Source organism: Choloepus didactylus, chromosome 3 (genome assembly GCF_015220235.1).
Source record: "Choloepus didactylus isolate mChoDid1 chromosome 3, mChoDid1.pri, whole genome shotgun sequence".
In the NCBI taxonomy this organism is placed as follows: domain Eukaryota; kingdom Metazoa; phylum Chordata; class Mammalia; order Pilosa; family Megalonychidae; genus Choloepus; species Choloepus didactylus.
The window spans coordinates 177,399,864-177,427,623 of NC_051309.1; the positions used below are offsets into that span (position 1 = coordinate 177,399,864).

A 27,760-nucleotide genomic window follows, 5' to 3' on the forward strand; every position below is an offset into this window, starting at 1 on the left:
TAGCATTCCATATAAATTTTGTAATTCTATTTTCCATTTCTGCAAAGAAAGCTATTGAAGTTTTGATTGGGATTGTGTTGAATCTGTAAATCACTTTGTGTAGAATTGATACCTTAACAATATTTAGTTCTCCAATCCATGAACACAGAACGTCCTTCCAGTTTTTAGTTCATCTTTGATTTCTTTTAGCAATGTTTTGTAGTTTTCTGTATACAAGTCCTTTACATCTTTGATTAGATATATTCCTAGATATTGGATTCTTTTAGTTTCTATTGTAAATGCCATTTATTTCTTGATTTCTATCTTCTGATTGTTCATTTCTAATGTATAGAAACACTACTGACCTTTGTGTGTTGACCTTGTACCCTGCTACTTTGCTGAACTCATTTATAAGCTCTAGTAACTTTTTTGTGGATTGTTCAGGATATTCTGAACATAAAATTACATTACCTGCAAATAAGAAAAGTTTCACTTCTTCCTTTCCAATTTGGCTGCCCTTTATTTCTTTGTCTTGCCTAAAGTGTTCTGGCTAAAACTTGTAGTTTAACATTGAGTAATAGTCGTGACAGAGGGCATCTTTGTCTTGTTCTTGATCCTAGAGGGAAAGCTCTCAGACTTGCACCATTGAATATGATGTTAGCTATGGACTTTTCATATATGCCCTTTATCATGTTGAAGGAGTTTCCTTCTTTTCCTAGTTTTTTTCCTTCTATTCCTAGTTTTCTAAGTGTCTTTATGAAAAAGGGATGCAGTATTTTGTCAAATGCCTCTTCTATATCAATTGAGATGATCATATGTTTTTTCCCCTTCATTCTATTAATGTGGTGTATTACTTTAATTGATTTTCTTATGTTGAACCACCTTTGAATGCTTGGAATAAATCCCACTTGATTGTGGCATATAATTCTTTTAATGTTCTGTGGGATTCAGTTTGCCAGTATTTTGTTGAGGATTTTTAGTATCTATATTCATATGAGATATTGGTCTGTAATTTTCTTTTCTTGTTGTATCTTTATCTGGCTTTCATATGAGGATGATGTTGGCCTCGTACAATGAAATTGGGAGTGTTCCCACCTCTTCAGTATTTTGGACAAGTTTGAGCAGGATGGTGTTAATTCTTCATGGAATGTTATTAATTTCCCTCTAAGTATTGCCTTTGTTGCATCCCACAGTTTTTATATGTTCTATTCTCATTTTCAATTGCTTCATGATATTTCCTAACTTCCCCTGTGATTTCCTCTTTATCCAATTGGTTGTTTAAGAGTACATTGTTTAATTTCCACAATTTGCTGACTTTACATATCTCCCTCTGTTATTGATTTCTAGCTTCATTCCTTTGTGGTCAGAGAAGATACATCGTATGATTTCAATATTTTTCAATTTATTGAGTCATGTCTAAGATATGGTGTATCCTGGAGAATGATCTATGTGCACTTGAGAAGAATGTGTATTCTGCTGCTGTTGGGTGAAGTGCTCTATGTATATCTAAATCTAGTTGATTTAGAGTATCATTGAAGTCTTCAATTTCCTTATTGATCTTCTGTCTAGAAGTTATGTCATTATTGAAAATGGCATATTAAGACTCCTACTATTAATGTACAACCATTTATTTCTCTGTTCAAATCTGTCAGTATTTGCTTGGCGTATTTTGGGGCTCTGCTATTAGGTGCATATATTTATAACTGTTACATATGTTTGCTGAATTGGTCCCTTTATCAGTAAACAATGACCATCATTGTCCCTCATAATGCATTTTTTAAATTTAATTTTATTGAGATTGTTCACATATCGTAGAATTATCCAGAGATCCAAAGTGTACAATCAATTGCCTATGGTACCATCATACAGCTGTGCATCCATCACCACAATTAGGTTTTTTTCAATTTTTAGAACATTTTCATTACTCCAGAAAAGCAATAAAGACAAAAAAAGGAAACTCAAATCCTCCCATACTCCTAACCAAACCCCCTCCATTATTGACTTATAGTATTGGTATAGTACATTTGTTACTGTTGATGAAAGAATGTTAAAATACTACTAACTGTAGTATATGGTTTGCAATAGGTATATTTTTTCCCTATATGACCCTCTATTATTAACTTCTGGTTATAGTGTCATACATTTGTTCTAGTTCATGAAAGAGTTTTCTAATATTTGTACAGTTAATCATGGACATTGCCCACCACAAGATTCACTGTTTTATGTATTCCCATCTTTTAACCTCCAACTTTCCTTCTGGTGACATATGTGACTCTGAGCTTCTGCTTTCTGCCACATTCACACACCATTCAGCACTGTTAGTTATTCTCACAATGTGCTACCATCATCTCTGTTCATTTCCAAACACTTAAGTTCAACCAAGTTGAACATTCTGCTCGTAATAAGCAATCACTCCCCATTCTTTAGCCTGGTTCTATATCCTGGTGACTTATATTTCATGTCTATGAGTTTACATATTATAATTAGTTTATATCAGTGAGACCCTGCAATATTTGTCCTTATGTGTCTTATTTCACTCAATATAGTGCCCTCAAGATTTCTTCATCAACCCATTTTTTTAAGACAGTTTTGTTCACACACAATAGATTCCATCCTAAGTAAACAATTGATGGTTCCCTGCATAGTCACATATTTATGTATTCACCACCATCAACACTATATATATGGACACTTCCATTTCTTTCACAAAGAAGGAGGAAGAGTCAAAGAAGTTAGAGAGACAAAAGAAAAAGAAAAAAGAAAGAAAACAAAAACAAAACAGAAACATGACACCTAGGAAGAAACAAAAGGAAAGATAGAATTAAACTAAAGTAGAATAAAGAGTCAGACAACATTACCAATGCTGGAAGTCCCATACCCATCCCGTATGTCCCCCTCTTTTCTGTATTTAGCTTTGATATATTCCCTTTGTTAAATTAAAGGAAGCATAAAAACAATGTTTCTGTTAACTATAGTCCCATTTGCATTGATTGTATTTTCCCCCCAATACCAACCTATTTTTAACACCTTGCAGGATTGACATTCATTTGTTCTCCCTCATGTGAAAACATATTTGTACATTTTATCACAATTTTTGAGCACCCTAGATTTCACTGAGTTATACAGTCCCAGTCTTTATCATTCCTCTTCCTTCTGGTGTCCCACATGCTCCTAACCTTCCTCTTTCAACCACACTCACAGTCATCTTTGTTCAGTGTACTTACATTGTTGTGCTGCCATCACCCAAAATTGTGTTCCAAACCTCTCACTCCTGTCTTTTCCTATCTGTCTGTATTGCTCCTTCTAGTATTTCCAGTAGTGCAGGTATCTTGTTCACAAACTCTCTCATTGTCTGCATATCAGAGGATATTTTAAACTTTCCCTCATATTTGAAGGACAGTTTTGCCAGATATAGGGTTCTTGAATATCTTAAATATATCACAGCGCTTCCTTCTTGCCTCCATGGTTTCTCCTGAGAAATGTGCACATTGTCTTATCAAGCTTCTTTTGTATGTGATGGATCACTTTTCTCTTTCTGCTTTCAGGATTCTCTCTTTGTCTTTGACATGGGATGATCTGATTATTACGTGTTTTCACATAGGCCTGTTCATATCTATTCTGTTTGGGGTATGCTATACTTCTAGGGTCTGTAATCTTATTTCTTTCATAAGAGATGGGAAATTTTCATTGATTATTTCCTCTATTATTGCTTCTGCCCCTTTTCCCTTCTCTTCTCCTTCTGGGACACCCATGACACATACATTTATGTGTTTCATATTGTCATTCAATTCCCTGAGATGTTGCTCATATTTTTCCATTCTTTTCTCTATCTGTTCTTTTGTATGTAGGATTTCAGGAGTCTTGTTCTCCAGTTCCTGAGTGTGTTCTTCTGCCTCTTGAGATCTGCTGCTGTATGTCTCCATTGTGTCTTTCATCTCTTGTGTTTTGCCTTTCATTTCCATAGATTGACAGTTGTTTTCCAAATTTTCAATTTCTACGTTATGTATGTCCATTGTTTTCATTATATGCTTCATCTCTTTTACCATATCTTCCCTAAACTTTTCTAATTGATTTAGCATTAGTTATTTCAAGTCCTATATCTCACTTGAAGTATAAGTTTGTTCCTTTGACTGAGCCATATCTTCATTTTTCTTAGTGTAAGTTGTAATTTTCTGTTGTCTAGGCATCTGGTTTCCTTGGTTATTCCAATCAGGTTCTCCCAGACCAAAATGAGCTCAGGTCTCAGAAGGAGGAAATATTCAGTATCAGGTTTCTCTGAGGGAGTTTCTGAGAAGATTAACACACTATGTGAGGCTCTAGCCCCTGTGCTTTTCTGAATCTGCCCAGCAGGTGGCACCTGGCTGCCTATTGCTCCTGACTTGTGTAAGGAGGTGTGGCCCACTTAGTTTCTGTTTTGGCTGTTTTCCCCTAGGCTCTGGGGTCTGGTTCTGAATGGAAGGCCAGTAGTAGAAATGGGCACCACCTCCTTCCTCTTAGGGAAGATACATCCCCTAGGGAGTTATCATCTGCATTTAAATATGTTATTTATCTCTCTGACTCTGCTATCTCCACCCTTGTCTGGGTCAGAGTGCTGTGAACCAAAAATGGCTGAAGTTTTCTCCACTGAGCTGCTCAGGTTGAGAGAGAGAAAAAGGGACAGAAATCCCCCTTTCAGAGCCAGTCCATGGACCCCCAATTTCACTGTCAGAGGTATCAGCTGGTCTTCTGGGATCCCCCTCCCAGGACAGCGGAGTCTTCTGGTTCATTAATGTCAGTCATCACTAAAAGCCTCTGTCTGCTTGTTGGGGATTTGTAGCTTGTTTTGAGAAGTCCATATTTGTTAATTAAAACCCCAGTTGGAGCTGGACTGAGGTACATTCACTTGTTCAGAGAGTGCTGCTTTCTACCACAGCAAGGTTTTGCTGTTCAGCATGCTGTTGGGTGAGGGGGCTTCCAGCATGTTTCTGCAGCTTTTACTTACAGATTTTATGCTGTGATCTCAGGCATTCCTCCCAATCCAGGTTTGTGTATAATCTGTGGAAAGTCACAGTTGTCCCCCAGCAGTTATTCCAGATTATTTACTAGTTTTTCCTGGCTGTTTTTCTTCTCCTTCAGGGATTCCCATAATAAATATATTGGTATGCTTGACAGTGTCCCACACATCTCTAAGGATTGTTCCATGGGACTAACTAGCTTCCACTCCACTCTATGCCACCATCTTGCCACCTCCCTCATAACTGATTTTTACTTGAAGTCTTGTTTATCTGATATTAGTATAGCTGTCCCAACTCTTTTTTGGCTACTAATTGCATGGTATATTTTTTCCAACCTTTCACTTTCAATCCACTTATGTCTTTGAATTTAAGGTGAATCTCTTGTAAACATATCATAATTGGGTCATTTTTTTTAAATTCATTCTGCCAATCTCTGCCCTTTGACTGGAGAATGTAATCCATTTATGTTTAAGATCACTATTAATAATGCAGCAATTTCTTCTGCCATTTTGCTATTTAGTCTTTGTAAGTCTTACATCTTTTCATTCCTTAATTCTTCCATTAATGCCTACTTTCACATTTATTCCTTGTATTGTACCATATTGAGTACCTTCTCATTTCTATCTGGATTTATTTTTCATATATGTTCCTTGTGGTTACCATGGAGTTAAAATTTAACAAGCTAAATATATAACAGTCACATTTCAGGAAACTATCTGTCATTATTTCTTTCAATATTACTTCTGTCCCTTTCTTCTCCTTCTGGGACTCCTATAATATATATATTGGTATGCTTGATGGTGTCCCACACATCTCTAGGGATATTATTATTTTATATAACTCTTTTTTTCTGCTCCTCAGCCTGATTCTTTTCATTTGTCTTGTCTCTGTGTTCACTGATTCTTTCTTCTGCCAGATTCAGTCTGCTGTTGAAACCCTCCTGGGAATTTTTCATTTCATTTATTGTGGTCTTCAAATCCAGTAGTTCTGGTTGGTTCCTATTTTCAAATTTCTATCTCTTTATTTACATTCTCATATTGTTCAGTCATTGTTTTCCTGATATCCTGTACTTCTTTCCCTGTGCTCTCCTTCATCTTTTTTGAGCACCTCATCTTTTTTAGCATATTGAAGATCTTTTAAAGCCCTTATCCAATATGTCCACAGTCTCATCTTCTTCACTGATGTTTTCTATAATTTTGTTCTCTCCCTTTGGATGGGCCATTATCTCCTGCTTCTTTGTCTTGTAACTCTTTTGTTGTATACTATACATTTTAATGTTTTAAAGTGTTAACTCTTGGATTTATCTACTGAGATGTCTGTTTCTTGAGTTTGTCTCTGACTAGTGATATGACAGATATTTTCTTCAGTGTCAGGAGCTAAGAAAACCAAGCAAAACTAAACATAAAACACCTTTCACAGTCTTTACAATTTGGCTTTGCATTGGCTGGCACTGTCCTCCAGAGCCCAGTCTCCCATCAGGAAGGTTATCCTGAGGTGAATGCAAAGTGCAGGGTCCTCCCTGTCTTTTTTGGGCCTGTGTTTTTTCCTGAGCTTGTGCTTGCTAATGGCCTCAGGAGTTACCCAGTTTACACGAGTTTGAATGCCTCCTCTAATTCCCAGGAAACAGATCTTCTCCCTCTCCTGGTTTTTCATTGCAGAACTTAAAGCAGGTAAGGCTTTGCCCCAGGGTGCCTGTCTCAGTTGTTTCTTACACTGCTTTGGCTTTTGTTTTCTCTAGCTGCTTTTGTCTGGAGGGAAAATTGTGGGAGTGGAGCACACACCAGAAAGGAGGTTCTAAGTCATTGTTTACCATACAGAAAAAGGCCATTGTGATGGTTTGAAGCAGTTTGGACCCCAGAAGAGGTCATGTTCTTAAATTTAATCCATTCCTATGGGTGTAGGCCTATTGTGGGTGAGATCTTTTGATTTAGGCTACTTCAATTGAGATGTGACCTACCTCATTCAAGGTGGGTGTTTTGGTTGCTAAAGCTGGCAGAATGCAATATACCAGAAATGGGGATTCATTTGCTTACAAATTTATAGTTCTAATGCCATGAAAATGTCCAAATTAAGGCATAAACAGGATCATATCTTCTCTGAAGAAAAGCTGTCAGCACCTGGGATACCTGTGTCACCTGAGAAGGCACATGGCCACCACCTGCTCTGCTGATCCTTCTCTCCCAGGTTTCACTGCTTCCAGCTCTGCCTTCGGTGGCTTCCTCTCAGCTTCCATGGGTGCATCCTTGTAGCTCAGCTTCACTGAGGCTTTTTCTGTGAGCTTCTTTGGGTTTTCTGTGTGTCCTTTATCCTCTCTTATAAAGTCTCCAGTAGGGGAATTAAACCCCATCTTGAATGGGGTGGGTCACATCTCAATTGAAAAGGTCCTACCCATAATAGGTCTGCACCCAAAGGAATGGATTAAAAGAACATGGCCTTTTCTGGGGCACATAATAGCTTTAAAGTAACACAGTGGGCCTTAATCCTCTAACTGGAGCCCTTTGTAAAAGGATAAAAGACAGAGAGAAGACACAGAAAAAAGTCCCAGAGAGGCTGAGAGATAGAGCAGCCAGAAGCTGAAAGCAACAAAACCCAAGGAAGAAAGACCAGCACACGCCACCTTCCCATATGGCAGAGGAGTCCTGGATTGACAGCAGCCTGTCTTCAAAGTCCAAGTATCATCTTGATAATGCCTTGATTTGGACATTTTTGTAGTCTTAGGACTGTAAACTTGTAAGTTAATAAATCGCCATTGTAAAAGCCAGCCCATTTCTGGTACATTGCATTTCATCAGCTTTAGCAAGCTTAAACAGCCAGAGACCTACAAGAGGAGACTTAGCTGGCTCTAAACTGCCCTGGGGAGGGAGTTAGAGAGGGGTTGAATAGTGCCAGGAGCTTTCTCCATGGATCCCCAAAGCTTTGGTCTTGACTCAGCACCTACTCAGCAATTGCAGCCCTTCAACTGTCATCTGAAGCTCTGAGTAAGTGCATGTCTTTAAGTCTCTTCTACCACTTTGGCTGGGTTGTGTTGAAACAATGCCCACCCTCACAGATGGGCCTCCAGAAATTGCGAAGTAGCTAATGAAAAGCAGTGATCAATGATTGGACCAATTGCCACTCCATCCCCCACCAAGATCTTGGGGATCTGGATTTTTATGTCCTCTCTGGCACCAGTAAACTACACCACACTCTAGACTCCACTGCACCTGCCACATGAGTTGGGAGATGGGCAATGGTAACCACTGCTCAGAGAAAGCAATTTACTGGTGTTCTAGTTTGCTGGTGCTGCAGAATGCAAAACACCAGAGATGGATAGGCTTTTATAAAACGGGGGTTTATTTCGCTACACAGTTACAGTCTTAAGGCCACAAAACATCCAAGGTAACACCTCAGCAATCGGGTACCTTCACCAGAGGATGGCCAATGGCATCCGGAAAACCTCTGCTGGCTAGGAAGGCAGCTGGTGTCTGCTCCAAAGCTCTGGCTTCAAAATGGCTTTCTCCCAGGACGTTCCTCTCTAGCAAGCTTGCTCCTCTTCAAAATATCACTCACAGCTGCACTCAGTTCTCTCTCTTTGAGTCAGCTCATTTATATAGCTCCACTGATCAAGGCCCACCCCGAATGGGTGGGGCTGCGTCTCCATGGGAACATCTCATCAAAATCATCACCCACAGCTGGGTGGGGCACATTCCAAGCAAATCTAACCAGCACCAAAATGTCTGTCCCACAAGACTACAAAGACAATGGCATTTGGGGGACACAATACATTCAAACCGGCACAACTGGTTTTTAGTATTTTCCTAGCTTCTTCCTCCCTATTTTCCCTGGATGCTGTACAGTGTTCTACCAGACTTTGGAGTTTCTAAATGGTTGATTGAGACAATTCCTGCCTGTTTATTAGTTGTTCTGGTGGAGGGACTGATTCCTAGAGCTTCCTACTATGTCATCTCCCCAGTAATCTCCCCACAATTCTGCCCCTTCCCAAATTGTCTCTTAAAGCAAAATTGTCTATTCTATAATGAGCAAACTAATATTAAGATGCAACAGGTGCATTCAAGTCAATAGATCCTAGAAGTCTAAATTGTTGCTAAAAATACTCAAAAATGTTCCTAAAATTGACACTGTACAGCAACAAAAATATCTTCTTCAGTTTTTTATTTGTATTAACAGTTGGATAATATTAATAGCCTAAAATGTATGTCAAAAGTTTAAAAACAATCCAGTTTCTAACTAATGGCTTTAATAGGTACCAGAATGTTACAAAGTGTTAAACAAATAGAGTGTGCATAAATAAAAACCTTATAAATATTATAGCTTAATCATGTAACTTCTACAAGAAGTGTTCTTTATGGGAACTTGAGATAAACAAGTAAAAACTGTAAGTGGATGAATAGAAAGACAATGATATAATTTAATTAACCTTGAATTTTTTCTATTGTGTGAATGTGTGTGTGTGTGTGTGTGTGTGTGTGTTGCTATCACCCATTAGACACAATTGTAACTATAGCAAGGGCAGGTGTGGATATTAAATATGCCCTCACAAATATCTAGCAGAATTTCTTAGCAATAATATCTCCGTAAACATATTTTTCAGAGACTGTTTTTCTTGGTTTTAGTTGTAACACTTTTTTCTATTCCTCAGTTCCTACTTCTGAAAATCTTGATGTTTATCACTGCCCTTGTGAGGCAACCTAGGATGGTGGTTACTCAGCTCCTGGAATCAGACAACTCTGTGTTCAATATGGTTTCAATTGCTAGCTGTAAGAAATTGGATGAAGTCCTTAACTTATCCAAGGCCTCATTTTCTGTTTCTATAAAATAATAATAATAATATTACTTTCCTAACAAAATTTTGAAGATTAAAATATATAAAGCATGCAAAATATAGTCCTTTACCCTGTGACTAACACCTTACCTAGTCACTCAAACCATAAACCTAAGGGTCATTTTGATCCCATCTCTTCTCTACCCAACTCCTAAACATGACAAGCCCTGTCAATTCATGTTCTTTTCATTTCATTCACCTATATTCATTTCCTCCACCTGTCTTAGTTTGCCAGGGCTGCTGTAACAAAATACCATGGACTATTGGGCTAAAACAAGAAGAATTTATTATCTTACATTTTTGGAGTCTGGAAGTGCAAAATAAAGGTGTCAGCAGGTCTGCAGGGTTCTGGCAGTGGTTTTCAGGCAGCCCAAACTCAATCTTCACTTTCATCACATGGCCCTCCCTACCCCCCTCTCTTCTCCTTATCAGGACTCTAGTAGTATTGGATTGGATTAGGGTCTACCCTGACCCAGTTTGGCCTCTTCTTAACTAATGACATCTTTAAAGATCCTATTTACAAATGAGTTCAAATTCAGAGAAGTGGTGTTTAGGTCTTGAACATGTCTTTTGGGGAGACACAATTCAATCCATACCATCATTCCAACCACTAATAAAACCTCTTCATCAATCTCCTATGCTGCTTTCATCAATAGTTTCCCAACATACCTTTCTCCATTCTTGCCCGTCCAACTCATTCTTCAAGATAGTGAAGTTTCCAAAATTTGAAAATAATGCTGTCATTGGTCCAGTGTGAACCCATGTGGTGACGGTTTCCCATTACCTCCAGGATAAAATTCAAACTCCCTTTCTAGCTTCAGTTGCTTTCCTCCATTCCATCCATATATACTCTTCATCCCAGTCATTCCTCTCTGCCTCCTAGTTTCAAAATATGCTGAACTGGTTTACACATCCATGGCTCTTCTCAGGACTAGCCTTTATTTTCCAGATTCAGCTCCAAGATCATGTCCTCTGTGAATTATTCACTACCTTCTGCCTCTGCCCATCCTTACCCAAGGTAGTGTTGACCTCTCTCATTTCATGTTGCCACTATACCCTGCACTTTCTCACTATAACCTGTACAAACATACACTTATGTGATATATAAGTATTTGCCCTTGTTTGCATTTTTATTTCTTCCTATGGCACACTAAGGGTTTTATTCCCATCATCAAATTCAAATGAATGACTGCTAATAAGCATAAAACAAATGTTTATTGAATAAATGGGTAGATGAAAATTCAACAGCTCTCAATCCCAATTTCACTAGGGTGGGTAATAAAATATTACCATATTACTAATATATACTAGTAGAAAAGTATAAGTACTTTCTTGCCAGTTTCTATAAGAGATTTACAGATTCATGCTTTCATTTTTTCATATTTAAAAATAAATCTAATGCCTGACCTCAAGTGGCTCTTTTGTCCCAAAGCTCTTTTAAAAAGTAGAAAAAATCTGGAGGAGTAAGAAAATATCTCCTAGAATACTAAGTCAGCTTATTCTTTAGTTTTAAACTCCCTGGAAATCTTATTTCCCAGAGGATAATGGATATATATCATCTATTATTCTTTGCTATCTATAGAGTTCAGCACTATGAATTGTATCCTTAGTGACAGGACAGCTTGGATACAGTCTTATGGATGGTCAGTATAGAAACCAATAGTAGATTTAGTATTCTTAATAAAGAATTTGATAACACCCATATATTTTTAGCATGTAAAGTCTAAATTTTTAGGCAAATTTTCTTAACCTGAGAAAAAAGTCATTAATTTTGCTCTTCCAAAATGCTGTGATTTCTTAAGTAGAGCTGACAGTTCTAAAAAAAAGTGAGCGAATTTTCTATTGATCTCTCTGAGCCATGTTTGAGCCACAACTGACCTGGAAGTATGTGTTAAAATGGGTTTGTGATAACCTGAGAAATAATTGCAATTAATTAAGTAAAAGGAATCATCACCAATGCTTGTGGCAGTCACTAGAATTAGCACAAGTCAAACTATACTCTAGAAACACAAAGGAGAATCCCACAGGTTACAAATTGGCAAGGGGCATCTGAAAACAAGGCTTTAAATGCTGTCTCTTAAATCCCTGTTATGTACCAGGCATAAGGACAGATGTGATCAGACAGCACTAGCGCTCAAGGAGATCATAATCTCATAGGGAAGATCAATATTAAACAACCAATCACAATAAAATATGATGAGTATTATGACAGTGGAAGTAGAGCACTCTATGGGAACTGAAATCTATTCTTATATCTCATGTTACGCTTATAGAAATGAACCTTTGTCAGGTTTTGTTTCAAAATTTCTAAAATTTACAAATACTCTGAACCCACCAAGTAAAAAATCCTCCCTCCATCCTACCCCAGCTCCTGGCAACCTCTGATATAGTTTCTTTCTCTACGATTTGCTACTTCTAGATACTTCATATAAGTGAGATCATATCATATTTGTTGTTACGTTTCTTACTTATTTCACTGAGCATGTATTCAAGGTTCATCCTTGTTGTGGTATGTATGAGAACATCATTCCTTTTTATAGCCAAATAAAATTCCCTTGTGTGGATGTACCACATTTTATTTATCCATTTATCTGATTATGGACACAAGGGTGGTTTCCATCTTTGGGCTATTGTGAATAATACTGCTAGGAACAAGTATCTTTTTGAGACATTGTTTTCAAAACCTTTGGGTCTATACCTAGGAGTGGAATTGCCAGGTCATTTAGTAATTCTATATTAAACTTTTTGAAAAACTGCCATATGGCTTCCCACAATAACTGCACCATTTTTCATCCCCACTACCTATGCATGGGGGTTCCAATTACTCCAAATCTTCTCAAACACTTGTTATTTTACTTATAAAAAAATAGCCATCCTTGTGGGTGTGAAATGGTATCTCCTAATTTTATTGTGCATTTCCCTAATGGCTAATGATGTTGAGCATCTTTTCATGTACTTATTGGCCATTTCTATACATTCTTTGGAAAAATGTCTGTTCAAATCCTTTGGCCATTTCTTAACTGAGTTGTTTGTCTTTTGGTTGTTCAGTTGTAGGGGTTCTTTATATATTCTTGATATTAAGCCCATAACAGACATGTGATTTGCAACTATTTTCTACCTTTCTGTAGATTGCCTTTTAACTTTCTTTATACTGTCTTTTGATGCACAAAAGTTTTTATTTTTTATGAAATCAGAAATAGACCTTTTAAATGAATATTTTTTAAAGGAACACTGCTGCTTGCCCACATTAGGAACAGTCACTAATTATCCATCCAGTCCAGATGACTGCATGTAAAAGTACATCAATGTGTTTTTTTACTAAATTTTATGAAAACTACAAGAGGATTAGCTAGAATGATTGAATCCCCCACCCCCTTTAAGCAGTCTAAATATTTTGCTTTTCTATTAAAAATATAAATTATGCAACTATAAAAGGAAGTAATACAATCTTCCAGGTCCTTTATCCTAAGGAAATGGATACATGTCAGTTCTAAGAATCTGCTGATCATTTTCTATAATCCATTTCAGACCTTCCCTTTCCTTTGTTGTTGTTTATGGGCATTTTTGGCAGACTGTCCTTAGACATTGTGAACTTGCTTAAATTTCACTCATCATCACAATATGGCTGGACTGAGTCTATAAAATGGAGACAACTAAATTTGTTAAACTAAAGATAGTACCTTTTCTTTTAGTATAAGGGTAATCTATTTATGGTCTAAGTTAAAAATAAATTCCCTGTTGGTCAGAAACATAGATGCTAGCCATTTTCTAGATGGCTGAGAACAATAATTATTTCCTCTATGTCTGGCTGCAGTTATTTAGAAATTTTCCTGAACAGCCCTTTGGAACTCAATATTGTTTAATCCAGTATTTTTTTTATATTGAGGTCCACAAATATGTTGTTGAAAGTATAAAACTTCTATAAGAAATTAAAAAAGATATTTTCTTAGAATGAAATTTTAGTTTCTTAACCCAATGTTTCCCAAACTGTGTTCTATGGATATATTCTTGGGGCTCCATAACAGTTATTTTTCTTTAAAAGGATTTGTGCATTATCAAATTTTAGTAACATTTATATGTTATAACTGCTCCAAAAGGGTAAAGTCTTAAGAAAGTCTCTCCTTCTCTGTCTCTCTTTCTTCATAAATTATTTTGAAAACAAGATAAAAAGCCAGGACACTCTCTCCCAGAAAAATACACTTCACACAGATTTTCAGGGGCTTTGGAACCCCGGAGCCTATCCTTAGGTGTCTTTGAGAACAAAATACCCCAGATTAAGCCCCACAGAGCTTACACTAGAGGGAAGCAAGAGCATCAGTTTCCTACCCTAATACAAAAAAAATGTTTTTTTTTTTAAATAATTGATTATCTTTTTAGCAAGTCTAGAGATACCACTGAGAAATGTGCACCACCATGAATTTCTGCCAGTTATCTTCTCTGATAGCATTTCCCAAAGTGTGTTCTGTGCAGTAATGGTACATGGAGATATTCTATGAAGACATACAAGTATGGGAAGTGATTTATTCTGTAGTCCAATGCTAGATATAAAATTTCCATTTTGTAGGCAATTTCAGATGATTCAAAGTAAGAGTATTTGAATGTATTAATAACATTAAGGCCTACGATTATTTTTCTTTTGCCCTTAAGTTTTTCTCTGCCTATAATTTTACTAAACAGAATTCATTTGTATTTATGTTGCATGTATATCAGCAATACTTGGTCAAAAAAAATAACATTAAAGAAAATAAGCCACTTGCTTTGAGTGAATTAGTTACCATACAGCTTAACATAATTGGACCTGGCCATGTGAAATCTTGTCTAAAGATGAAACTGTCTCATACCTAGTCTAATACAGTACACATTTGCATTAGTGGTTGGACGGGAGAGAGAACAAAGGTTTTCCCAGCACTCAGGCGGGTCAGGGGAACACAAACTGAATGGCTTAAAGAGCTGCAATAACAGGTTTTGCACACTGTATTAGCTATTATACTGAGCTCATTTTAGAAGTTCACCTCTACTGTCAAACACTACAGACCATGATCATCTATTTATCACATTTTAACAGGAATTCTATGCTAACAGATTTTATTCTTTTGTATTTGCTGTACCTTATTATTTGGATCATATCTGCTAACAGAAACAGTATCTAGTTCAACTTTCCTCAATATAAATAGAAAGCTTTTACCACATAAACAAGGTCAATTTGTTCTGTTTGGTGTTGATATAGTGCAACTAAATACAAGGTAATCCAACATAAAATTTATTCCCATTCATCAACCTTATCTGAGTAGAAATGAAAGGTATATTTTTGGAAGCTAATTAATTCAAGTAAAATATGTATAACAATCAGGATTTTTGTACTATCCTTCAAATATATATATATATATATATTTTTTTTTTTTTCCTGATTGTACAGAAGAGAAAATTTAGGTTTTTCACTGTCTGTTTTCATTATTTAACATTTAAATTTGTACCATGTTTCTAGGACATTAAGTAATTGTGCTTGTTTAATTCACAAATGATTAACAATTCAGGTCCAGAATGCAAACAGAAGAAAAAAATGGGAAATAATTTCATTGCTGCTATAAATCAAAACAAGTACTTTGGCTGATATTTGGTATTAAAGAGATATGCCTCACAAGGTGAAGATGGCGGCTAGGTGAGACAGGGCAAAAAAACACCTCTGTGAAAAATACTAGAGAAAAGCCAGAAAGTGACCCAGAACATCAGTTCCAGTGATGCACCAGCTGAACAAGGTCTGCTAAACCCACAGGGACTGTGCATTTGGTGAAACCAGGAGTCTGCATTCTGAAACAGCAGGCTGGGATCACCTCTGCATGGCCCAGAAGCCCAGGGCTTCCCTGGAGGGCCAGCGCACACTTGTGATGTGGCACAGCCTTCCCTCAGCAGAGGTCCTGGAAGAGCATGGCTGAGATAGGGGACCCGCTTGGAAATCCCAGGGACCCTACACCAATAACAAGGACTTGCGAGTCAGCGGCAGAGACCATCTATGGCAAGACTGAAATGAAGGCTTAGACTCTTGCAACAGCCTTAAATCTCCGGGAACACCTGGGGGGTTGATTATTAAAGCTGCCCTGCTTCCCTAACTACCCAGATACATGCCCCACATTCAGGGAGGACAGCACCAACAACACACTCAAACTTGGTGCACAAATTGAATCCCACAAGAATCAGATCCCCACACACCACAAAGACAAAGTTGGGGAGAACTGACTTGAGGGGAATAGGTGACTCGCAGATGCCATCAGCTGGTTAGAGAAAGTGTACACCACCAATCTGTAGATCTGACAAATTAGAGATTGGTATTTTTATATCCTGAAAGAACTCTATTAAGTAAAGCAAATGCCAAGAAGCCAAAAACAACAGAAAATTTTAAAGCATGTGATAAAACCAGACGATAAGGAGAACCCAAACCCAAACACCCAAATCAAAAGATCAGAAGACACACAGTACTTGGTGCAATTAATCAAAGAACTAAAGACAAACAATGAGAGCATGGCACAGGATATAAAGGACACAAAGAAGACCCTAGAAGAGCATAAAGAAGAAACTGCAAGAGTAAATAAAAAAATAGATGATCTTATGGAAATAAAAGAAACTGTTGACCAAATTAAAAGGATTCTGGATTCTCATAGTACAAGACTAGAGGAAGCTGAATGACTCAATGTCCTCAAGGACCATGGAATGGAAAATGAAAAGAACAAAAGAAAGACAGGAGAAAAAAATCAAAAGAATCGAACTGGATCTCAGGGATATGATAGATAAAAGAAAATGTCCAAATTGAAGACTCATTGGTGTCCCAGAAGGGGAAGAGAAGCATAAAGGTCTAGAAAGAGTATTCAAATAAATTGTTGGGGAAAACTTCCCAAACCTTCTACACAATATAAATACACAAAGCATAAATTCCCAGTGAACTCCAAATAGAATAAATCCAAATAAACCCACTCCAAGACATATTCTGATCAGACTGCCAAATACTGAAGAGAAGGAGCAAGTTCTGAAAGCAGCAAGAGAAAACCAATTCACCACATACAAAGGAAACAACATAAGACTAAGTAGTGACTACTCAGTGGCCACCATGGAGGTGAGAAGGCAGTGGCATGACATATTTAAAATTCTGAGAGAGAAAAATTTCCAACCAAGAATACTTTATCCAGCAAAAGTCTCCTTCAAGTTTGCGGGAGAGCTTAAAATTTTCACAAACAAATGTTGAGAGATTTTGCTAATAAAAGACCTGCCCTACTTCAGATACTAAAGGGAGCCCTACTGACAGAGAAACAAAGAAAGGAAAGAGAGATATAGAGAAATTTAACAGACACATACATCCCAAATCACCAGACACACATTCTTCTCTAGTGATCATGGATCTTTCTCCCAAATAGACCATATGCTGGGACATAAAACAATCCTCAATAAATTAAAAAAAAAAATTGAATTTATTCAAAGCACATTCTCTGACCACAATGGAATACAAATAGAAGTCAATAAGCATCAGAGACTTAGAAAATTCACAAACACCTGGAAGGTAAAAATGAGGGGGAGATGAAAACATTCCCGGATAATAAAAAGCTGAAGGACTTCATCACCAGTGTATCAGTCCTATAAGAAATCCTAAAGGGAGTTGAGCAGGCTGAAAGGAAGGGATACTAAACAATTGACTGAAACCACATGAAGAGAAAGATTTCCAGTAAAGATCATATGGTAAATATAAATACCAATACTACCATATTTTTGATTTGTAACTCTGCTATTTACTTCCTACAGGATCTAAAATACATAAACTGTAAGGATAAATCAGTGGTTTTGGACTCAATGTAAAATATGTAATTTTTGACAAGAACTACATAAAGGTGGGGAATGATGGAGTATAGGAACATAGTTTATGTGTCCTATTGAAGTTAAGTTGGTATCAAAGAAAAACAAGATTGTTATAGATTTAAGAGGTTAAATTTAAGCCCCACACTAAACACAAAGAAAGTATCAGAGAATGTGACCATAGAGATGAAAAGTAGAGTATGGGTTACAAGAAGTGGGGGAAGGGGCAATGGGGAATTAAGAAATGAGTATAGAGTTTCTGTTTGGTGTGAAAGGAAATTTCTAGTAATGGATGGTGGGAAGGTGATGGCATTGCAACATTCTCAATGTGATTAATCCCACTAATGGAATGCTAGGGAGGGGGTGGAATGGGGAGATTTAGGCTGTATATATGTTTCCACAACTGAAAAAAAAAAAAAAAGTCTTAATAGATGACAATTAAATGCCAAGGATGATCCTGGATGGGATCTGAGGATGGAGGAGAGGAAGCTCAAAGGGACACAGTTGGGACATAAGAAAAAAAAAAGGAAATATAGAATGTAAGCTTTGTATCAATGTAGAATTTCTTGAACTTCTTAACTGCGCTTAACGGGATTTCATAAAAGAATGTTCTTGTTCATGGGAAATGTATACGGGAATTATACTGTTTGTTCAAGGAAAAAAAAAGAGATATGCCTCAACTTTAATTTCGGGCACATTATAGTGCATGTTTCACTGGGTGGTGATTTGAAACTGTATGTACCCCAGAAAATCATGTCCTCAAAATGAATCCATTCCTGTGGTTTTGAACATATTGTATGTAGGATCTTTTGAATAGATTACTTCAGTTAACACATGCCTTGGGGTGGGTCTTAATCCTCTTACTGGAGTCCTTTATAAATGGGACGAATACAGAGAAAGAGAAAGCCATAGATGGAAGAAACTGAAAGCCATGAAACCTGGAAGGAAGAGAGATACCAGCAGACACTGCCATGTTCCTTGCCATGTAACAGAGGAGTCCAGGATCATGGGCAGCTAGTCTTCAAGAAGAAAGCATCGCTTTGATGATGCCTTGATTTGGACATTTTCATGGCCTCAAAGCTGTAAGCTTGTAAGCTAATTAATTCCCATAGTTAATAGCCAATCCATTTTATGGTATCTGCTTGAACAGCTTAGCAAACCAAAACACTTGGTTTTCTGGAAAACAGTTGCAACATAAATTTGGGATCACACTAAGTCACAGACAAGAAGAGAAACGTTTTTAGAATATTGGTTCTTTATCTGTAGAGGACACAAATGGCATTCCCCCCACCCCACCACATTTCTACCCTGAATATATTAAATCATAAATAATGTGGCTGCAACATTATCTGACAATGAATTCTCCTAAATTTAGACGATTGTTTTTCAGCTAGTTGTACAGATAGAAAGAAAAACAAAAGTTTAGGTACTTACCTAGGCTTTTACCTTACCAAAACATTATTTTTTATATTTTCCATCTTTTTGTTTTTTACATCTAGACCTTGGAGCATATGATTGTTGGTGTCAAGCATGCACTGTCCAAATGAAGATTTTTATGAATGCATATTGTGTGAACACCCACATCAATTCATTCTAAAAAATGTTAATCTAATTTTTAATCATATTTTGAAAAGATCTGGTGTTTAACAATATACTAATTCACTTTTCCTAATGCAAAATTATAGAAGTACACAATACTAATTAGAAAAATTCTGAATACCTTGAGCACATTAGCTAATACCCTAGGCATGTGAAAACAGTAAGTAAAGAATTTTCTCAAGTTGACCTTAGAAAAACAGATAGGAAAAGGTAAGCAGACACATAAGGAATTATTTCTCTTCTTCTGCTTATATTGCCTGACTTGTCCTCTGGGGTGGAGTGGGAGGTTACCTTTCTTTGCAACAGAAAAGATGCTGATAACAGCTGGATTTTTCTTGATTCTGAAATGTTTACTCCACATGTCCTACTTAACGAAAAATGATTACTAAACCATATGCTCTGGTGTAAAGCCTAAATTAATTACATAATTTTTGATAATGAATGGGCACCCTAAACTAGATAATTTAAACCTAGATAAGTTGCAGGTTTTACTACATATTTTTAGAATATATTACCTGTGGGTTTTGTTTTTAATATTTGCTCATTTCTGTTTTTTTTTGTTGGTTTTTAAAAATTTCCTCACAGCAGGTTTTCCTTAATGATTGTAATACATGCAAACTAATATTAAGTTTATGTTTATCTGAAGAAACATCAGCTGCCTGTTGGCACAGAAAAGGGGACTGATGAATTCTGAGCAGTTACAAAAACCTATTTGGGATTAAATCTTTACTTCCAAGTGACTACCTGCACACATAATGTACATCAACATTGTAGAAAGGAAGGTTTACTGTACATTGAACTTTGAAAATGCATATTAAACATATCACAAAAGCAGCTCCTATTTAAACAGTCAAAACGTTAACTCTGAAATTGCATGTTTCTTCCTAAATCTGTTTTACCTTCATCTCATTTGGTATGGGTAAAAATGTGTTTCTGAAAAGCTCTGCAAAAAGCAGCCAACAGAACTGATTTACCATTGAGGAGTCTTCTAATTTTTGGAGGTTTGGTATACTAGTATTAGAAGATAATGAACAGACAGCACTAGTGAATGACCAGAGTACCTGGATAGAACCCATGAACAAATAACTCTAGATCTTTCTCTAGTACCTTTATCCAGCATTCTAAAATGGTTGCTGAAATGTATTCGTATGTATGGCCTGCCAACCTTAAGAATTATTTTTGCTGAAATGTGGTAGAAATAACTAAACCAAAAGTCATAAATTCTAATAAACTTTTTTGATTATAAAAGCAACATGTGATCGATAAAGAGTAGAATAACATAGACATGTTCAGAGAATGAAAAACACCACTCAGCAATATTGACAATTTGTTGTATTTCTTTCCAGTCTTTTTATATAGGTATATATATACTTATAAATATAAAACGTTCAATACTCTTTTTGTCCACTTTTTAAATAATGCACATTATTTCATCTTTTTATTACAATCATTCTGTTACAGAAATGCTCCATAAATATTTTTATAAACATCCTCCTGTTTGCTGGTTATTTACTAACAATTCTCTCCATAGTCTAAATAATAGCATGATGACAATATTCACAAACAAAATGTTTTTCTGATCATTATCTTAGCATGGTTTTCTGGGAGGAATTAATGGAGTATACGAATTTCAGATAGAATAAGAAGATATATATGCTCTGAGTGTCTGTGACCAACCAACCCACTTGGAAGGAATGATAGCCACAAGAAAGCTCCATGCTGGAAACAGTTTATTAAACTTGGGACTGGAACCAAGCCTAAAGGTGGACACAAAGGGCAGGAAGAAAATTGCTGAAAAGAGATGCATTCTACTAGATATTGACTAGAGTAATAGTACCAATTAGTAAATATCTTTGTCCAAAATACACACAGAAGTAAGGCGGAAGCCCAGGGCAGTAGAATCTAACAATGAGCACAAGTAGGAGGTACATACCTCAGACCCTCATCAGTTGGTATTACAGTCAACTGCTAGGAACAACCACAATAGGATCAGAGACAAAAGACTGGCATTACCATAATACATGTATTCCCTCTCAAACTGCTACACATAATTCCACTGTATTAAGTACTATATTTACCTAATCAGCACTCACTAGATGAATATTTAAGTGGTCTTCAAGATTTTAGTCACTATTAAAATGTCGCAATAAACACCTTTAGACACACATACACACTCAACACCCCAACGACTTTTGTGAGAATATATCTATAGATAAATTTCTGAAGTGCAACAAACTCTATTAGCCTTTGTTTGTCTGAAATCATCTTTATTTCACCTACATTTTTGAAGTTGGGTTTTCCCCCCTTGGGCTTTTTAATTATTTTTAATAATAGTATTTATTTTTCTAATAGACTTTAAACTTGATTTTAACATCCCAGCACCTTTTCCTACTTTATGTCTATTTATGTTTCCTTATGTTTTCAGATAATAGACTTGAAGAGAGGATTGGCTTTTCTCTACAGAACAAGCTCCTACTCTTTATCTACTGGGTTTTTTTCCTAATTTATTACTCTCTGCTTTCACTTCATTTCCTTCCCCTATGCTTTATTATTCTTTATCTAACTGCCCTTTATTTCATTACTTTTTAGAAAACTAATAACCCTTATGGAAATGAATTCTCTCAATTTACTACTGGCTGATGATTTTATATCTGATGAAGCATAACTATTGCCTCACTCCCTCTCCCCCATTCCCCAGTTATCAAGGAATTGTAATGTTTCATTTCTTCTTAGACCCATTGGTTAGTTGGAAGGAATTTTAAAATTAATTTCTAATTTCTAAATGAGGATTGTTTTGCTATTGTTGCTTTAATCATTGCTAATTTATAAATTTATTTCATGATCAAAGAGAATGTGACCTATATAATTTTCTTCCTTTTGGAAGGAAACTTGCCTAAATTAAGTTGCACAATTCTTCCTAAAAATTTATGTTGGTGCTGTTTCATTGTCTTAGGTCTTTTGTCTCACAGAGCTGCTTGAGGCCAGTCTGATACTGAAATAGCTTTTTTTGGTTTCTTGGAGGTATATTGTTTTCTTTATATTTACATTTTAGAATGTCAACAGTCTGAATTTGTGTCTTTTTCTTAATTTTGCATGCTACAAAGTAAGCCCTTTCAGTCTGCACTTATATACTTTTATTTATGAGATCTCTTACCCTTTTTTCTGTCCTATTTTTCATGCTTTTATCATTTTTCCCCTTCTTCAATCTCAGAAACTTTATTCAGTTATTTTCAAATTTTTTTTGTGATTTTCAGTAATCCTGATTTTGCTGTTAATTGTTCCTAGGCAACTTTTAATTTTGTATCTTCACAGTAAGATAGACAGTGATAATCAAGGTCCTACAAAACATACAACTTCTATAATCTTCATTTTTAAAACTGTTTGAAGATGTACTTTTGCTGACTTAAAATCAAAATAACTCAATAATGGGAAGCTGTGTAAAAGAACTAAGTAGAAACCATTGAAGCCAATTTAACAGACTTGTCTTAAATTTTTTAATCTAAATTTATAAAGCTGAATGCAAATGCCAAACATTATTGAAATAGAATATATATATAAATGACATATTATGTTTGAGTTTCTATCTTCTCCTCAATCATAGTTATCCTAAGAAACTTTGAGCTTAAAAATATTTTAGCACCTGGGATTTTAAATACCACTTCCCTTTATTTATTAAAAAGCTTAACATTTCAGTAGCCTGGAACTCAGAATATTCTCATCTTATTTATCAAATGGCCTGAATTTATTTTATGTATTTGGTTACCACCAGTTGTAAGAAAGAAAAATAATATAAAATGGAGGCGAGAATGGCAAATCAGAATGTGGGAGGGAAAGAAGCAAAAGCATGCTATTTTCTGACTTCTTAAAAAACAATGGAGACTTTTGCACACAGGCACACGGTCAATGCTTATTACTTACATCCTCCCTATGTTCCATTAGTACTATTAATCATTAAGATACACAGTAGTAAATGGTCAAATCACTCAATTACTATTGGCCTCACTAACTTTTCTGTAAAAGAGGAGTTATTCATCTCACTAAAACAAAATGCATTATCTTAGCAATTTTAGACTGTAAACATCTAAAGGTAATATCCATATTTAATCATTATTTTATTATAGTAAAGGCCAATATAAAATTCTGTTTGAAGTAAGTATTTGCATGAGTAGAAAATAATGTGTTCTTCACTTTTAGTAGTTTCAAGATGCAGGGCTACACTTTAAGTCTGAGGAGTACAAAAATTGTTGTATTTCTCTCTTCCAAGTGAAAGATACAGGTTCTTCCTTCTCTTAAAATCCCAGAGATGGACTTGGTTGGCAAAGCACACTTCTGAGAATCAAGTGAAATGCCAAGGATGCCATTTTAGTAGCTACAGTTTTCTTCCTCTTTTCTTCCCCATATCCTCACCCTACCCCAAAGAGAACTTCCTGAAACCACAGTGAAAGGCCAAGAAGTTGTAGCAGTGTATTTACCCTGAAATACATGCAAACTAAAAATAAACCCTGAAATTAATCACCTGGAGTGCCTATTAAAATCCTAGATTTCATCTCAGATATACTGAATTTGAATATGGGGATGAATGTGTATTTTAAACAAGCTAACTGAGGTGATTTCTGGGCACTGCAAATTAAGTATAGGGAGGAAGGCAAATTGGACCTAGGTGGTTGAGGCACCAACTTAATTCAAAGTAGAGCTCAAATGGATTCATTCAGCTCAATATTAAACATCCATGCTAGATACCAGTACCTAAAGTAAAGAGGTTGTAAGAATTTTAGTGCCATCATGATTATAATGGCTTGATGATTTACTGTAACTGGGTGGCAACATCTTATTCTTCTCATTCTTGTAGAAAAGGAGGTTTTAGTGCTTTTAGTTATAATTCCATTTGACTCTTATAAAATTCTACCAAGCATAAAAAGTAGCACTGTCATTTGCACTGTAGACTTCAAATAAGATGCAAGCCAGATGTCTTATAGTCATTGTGGGTTAGCGGGAAACAGCTAGTCCTGTCTTCTAAGGTACTATCTTTTCCACTGTATATAGACATCATTGGGTAATTTTAAAAACTTGTTCTGGCAATAAAGCTGTAGAGGTGATGATGAAAGCCAGAGGGCTAATAGTAATTCACTGTGATTCCTATTTCTATTTTTGTCGGTTACAGACAGCTCCAACTAGCTGACCAAGAGGCATTTCAAACAAAAACCTCATTTTCAAAATTTCCATTTCCTGTAAATACTGTATTAAAGAACAGCTTGTAAGAATGCTTTTAATCATAATTTAAACTATTAAAGCTTCAAGTTTATTTCACTGTACCTTTACTCATTTATTAAGAGTATAGCATCATAGTGTACCCATGCCAGAATAAACTAGCCTCAAACCATTGCCCAGCCTCAATACCCATGGGCTGTGAGCACTGAAGGGGGTTGTACAATGTGAAACAAACAAACAAAAAAAAGAGTATAGCATCATCTTCTACAAAATAACTTTGCACTGGTATTACTTGTTATTGACATGAACTTCCTTTAGAGTAAATCAATTCCAACCTAAGGACCCAGTTCTTTACATTTTATGGTTTAGATATTCCTCAATTGCATGGTGCTAGCTAGGTGTTACTTCCACATTCAGGCCTCAAGGAGGGCAGGAGACACTATGCAAATAGCCTTGTCTTCTGAACTGGCACACACTTCCACCCTCATTTGGTGGCCTAAATCTAGCCTCATGATCACAACTAGCTGCAGAAAGGGCTGGGAAATGTATCTCATTCCTTCCTTTCTGGACTCACTAATTTTTTTGAGACTCAGGAACCAAACAGACTGAATATACAGTATCCTCTGCTATCTAAATTCAGACAAAAAAACATATTTGGATGGCAAAAAATACATGTATAAAACTGGCTTTTAAACTTTATTACTCTATTATATATTTTGGGATGTCCAAGAAATATTTTTGAGAATCATACTTAAAGCTCAACCATGAAATTTTTCATACTATAATCTTACTATATTACATATTTAAAGCAGCAAGTATCAACAACTTATATTATTATATATGTAAAGCAGTATTAGTGGGTTGGTAACAACAAGTTACTCATGCCTAATTAAAGTGACTTTACGTACTATGTATGACTTGTGTGCATATTGTTTTTGTTCCAAGTAAACTTCATGGCTTTTGCTGAATCTACTTAAATGACAGCAGAACAGTTCCACAGCATTTCAAAATATTTTTATAATCTCCTTTTTGCTACTGCCTTGAGCACTAGTAAATCACATCTTTTTTTTCTTTTATAGCCACACCTTGCTTTGGAGCAAAAGTCAGCGTACTTAATCTTATTCACCAGAAATGGTTATTTCCAAAAGTTAAACCTCCCAATATAAAGTAAAATATCTGCCACAACTAGGCATATTAAAAAAGACCATGGTACAATCTATGAAGGCAACTCCTAAAGAAGTGCTACAAAAACATCTGAAGAAAGAATAAGAAAGTTCTGAAGTAAACAAATGATAGAGTCAAAGTATACCAGGGGCATATGTCCACCAGAAATCTAATAATCTCTTTGGTCCAACGGAAAGGACGAGTCCTGGCTGCAACCAGAGGCCCCAGGGATCATGGACTTGTGACAAGTGGCCTTCCAGATTACCCCAATTTGCTATATGAACATTACTTCTAAGAGTGTCAAGAACTGAAAAAGTTTGGGAAGCACCAGTTTAATGCAAAATGCTGATCTAGCAATCAAAACTAGGTTCAGCTCCCTGCAATCTCACTAGCTGAATGATCTCAAGTTACTTAACCTCTTTGGAAATCTTAGTTAGGCTCCATGTTTATAAAACTAATTTAGGCTACTTCTAAGGTCTTTTTTACTTCTAAAATTCCATAATTTCTCCTTACATTTACACTTCACAATAAAAAGTAACATTCACTGATCAGTTAGGAACTCTAAACTCAGTCACTCAATAAATATTTATAAAGCACTTTAGTCTGTGCCAGGTATATGAGCATACAGGAAACAAAGATGGGATACCGAGTCCCTAAATACATTTTGTGTTCTGTGTGTATGAATACCCTTGTTTCCCTTTAAGTCGTTAAATCACAAAACATACCAAATAGTGCTCAAATAATGGAAATTCACACAGCCTTCCTATGTATAATTAATGAACATTAACTTTGTTGTCATAGCCTCTGCAAATATGTAAGGCTTTCCTCCTCTGAACTTATTACTTGCCTAAAAAAACAGAAATTAGGGACATTTAAATGTACCGGTAAATTGGACTTACAATTAAAGTCAATTTCCCAAGTATAAATATATAAAAATAGTTTATTTTAAAAGACGCTCAAAAAGGACTTCAAATCTTTTTTTCAGATATATCAAGACAATCAGTGTGTTTGGTATATTTTAATCCATAATGAAAGTTGCTCCAGATCTATTATTGGATACAATCACACATGGATATATTTAGATTTCTTTCTTTTAATTAGGCAGGGGTGGGGAGATGGAGGGAGGCTTTGATTCAAAATTTTATTTAAATATTACATAATTGGATTTTTCCCCATCAATTTAGGCTGAAATTTTCAAACAGATACAATTTTACAAAGGTTACAAGTATATATATATATATATATCAACGTACAACCAAAGGAATAATTATTTAGTATTTTATAGTGTTTTAAAAACCTAGCTCCATAATCTCTTTCTTTTAAAAAGAAAAAAAATCCCTTACCGTAACATATAATTTGAAAAAGTCCACATTTCTCTGGAAATGCATACATTCACCTAATAATAAGATCCAAAGGAGTATTATCATCTCAGAAGAGGGTGGGGCAGGAAGGGGGGGGAGGGGGAGGGGGTGGGGGTGGGGGGAGAGCGTATGGTAAATTAAGTAATGGATGAGGTGCCATAAGTGCACCATGAGGTGCAGCCCAACCCATATTTACAGATGGGGGCGGAGGTGGAGGTGGTGGAGGAAGTGAAAAACTATGCATGTCAAATACTGGAGGAGGAAAGGGATACTGAGGCATAACAGGACTGTCTTGTCTTTGAGGTGGAAACCCAGAAGTCTCCTGAGATACCACATGTTCTGAGTTATAAAACTGCTGACGTGGGGGTCTTCCATGGAAAGGTCTAGGGTATCCACCCCTGGAAAATCCTCGTGTGAATTCTCTGTTGCAGTATCCTTTTGAGTAGTCTGAGGTAGAGTTATGAGCATTCCAATTCTGATGCAGTTCTGCAAAATCTCCACCTTTAAATGGGGGAAAAAATCAAAGAATAAAAACAATTAAAATTAACTTTAATACATTAAAAAAAACTTGTCTGAATTTCAAAAATGCATTCTCTTTAACTTCCAGTATACCTTACGACAGTTAAAAATGCAGTATTAGGCTTAAAATTATTGATTTTAAAAGGCAAAACAAAATCAAAGGGTCAGGAGAGGGAAAGTCTAGTAAGACAGAAAACAATCACTCTATTCTAGCCAAATGCTACCAAAACAAAAAACAAAACAAAACAAAACAAAAAACAAAAAAAATCTGTGGCACC

At 36.0% G+C, this 27,760-nt stretch overlaps 1 protein-coding gene across 1 annotated transcript in view; it reads right to left on the reverse strand.

The window, feature by feature from the left end:
* Positions 1 to 21,606: 21,606 nt before the first annotated feature.
* NAF1 (nuclear assembly factor 1 ribonucleoprotein) overlaps positions 21,607 to 27,760 on the reverse strand; it is a 40,332-nt gene continuing 34,178 nt past the window's right edge. Inside the window, exon 8 of the mRNA XM_037830940.1 lies at positions 21,607 to 27,464. Coding sequence (XP_037686868.1) covers positions 27,031 to 27,464 — 434 coding nt within the window. The 3' untranslated portion in view covers positions 21,607 to 27,030. The remainder of the gene's footprint in view (positions 27,465 to 27,760) is intronic.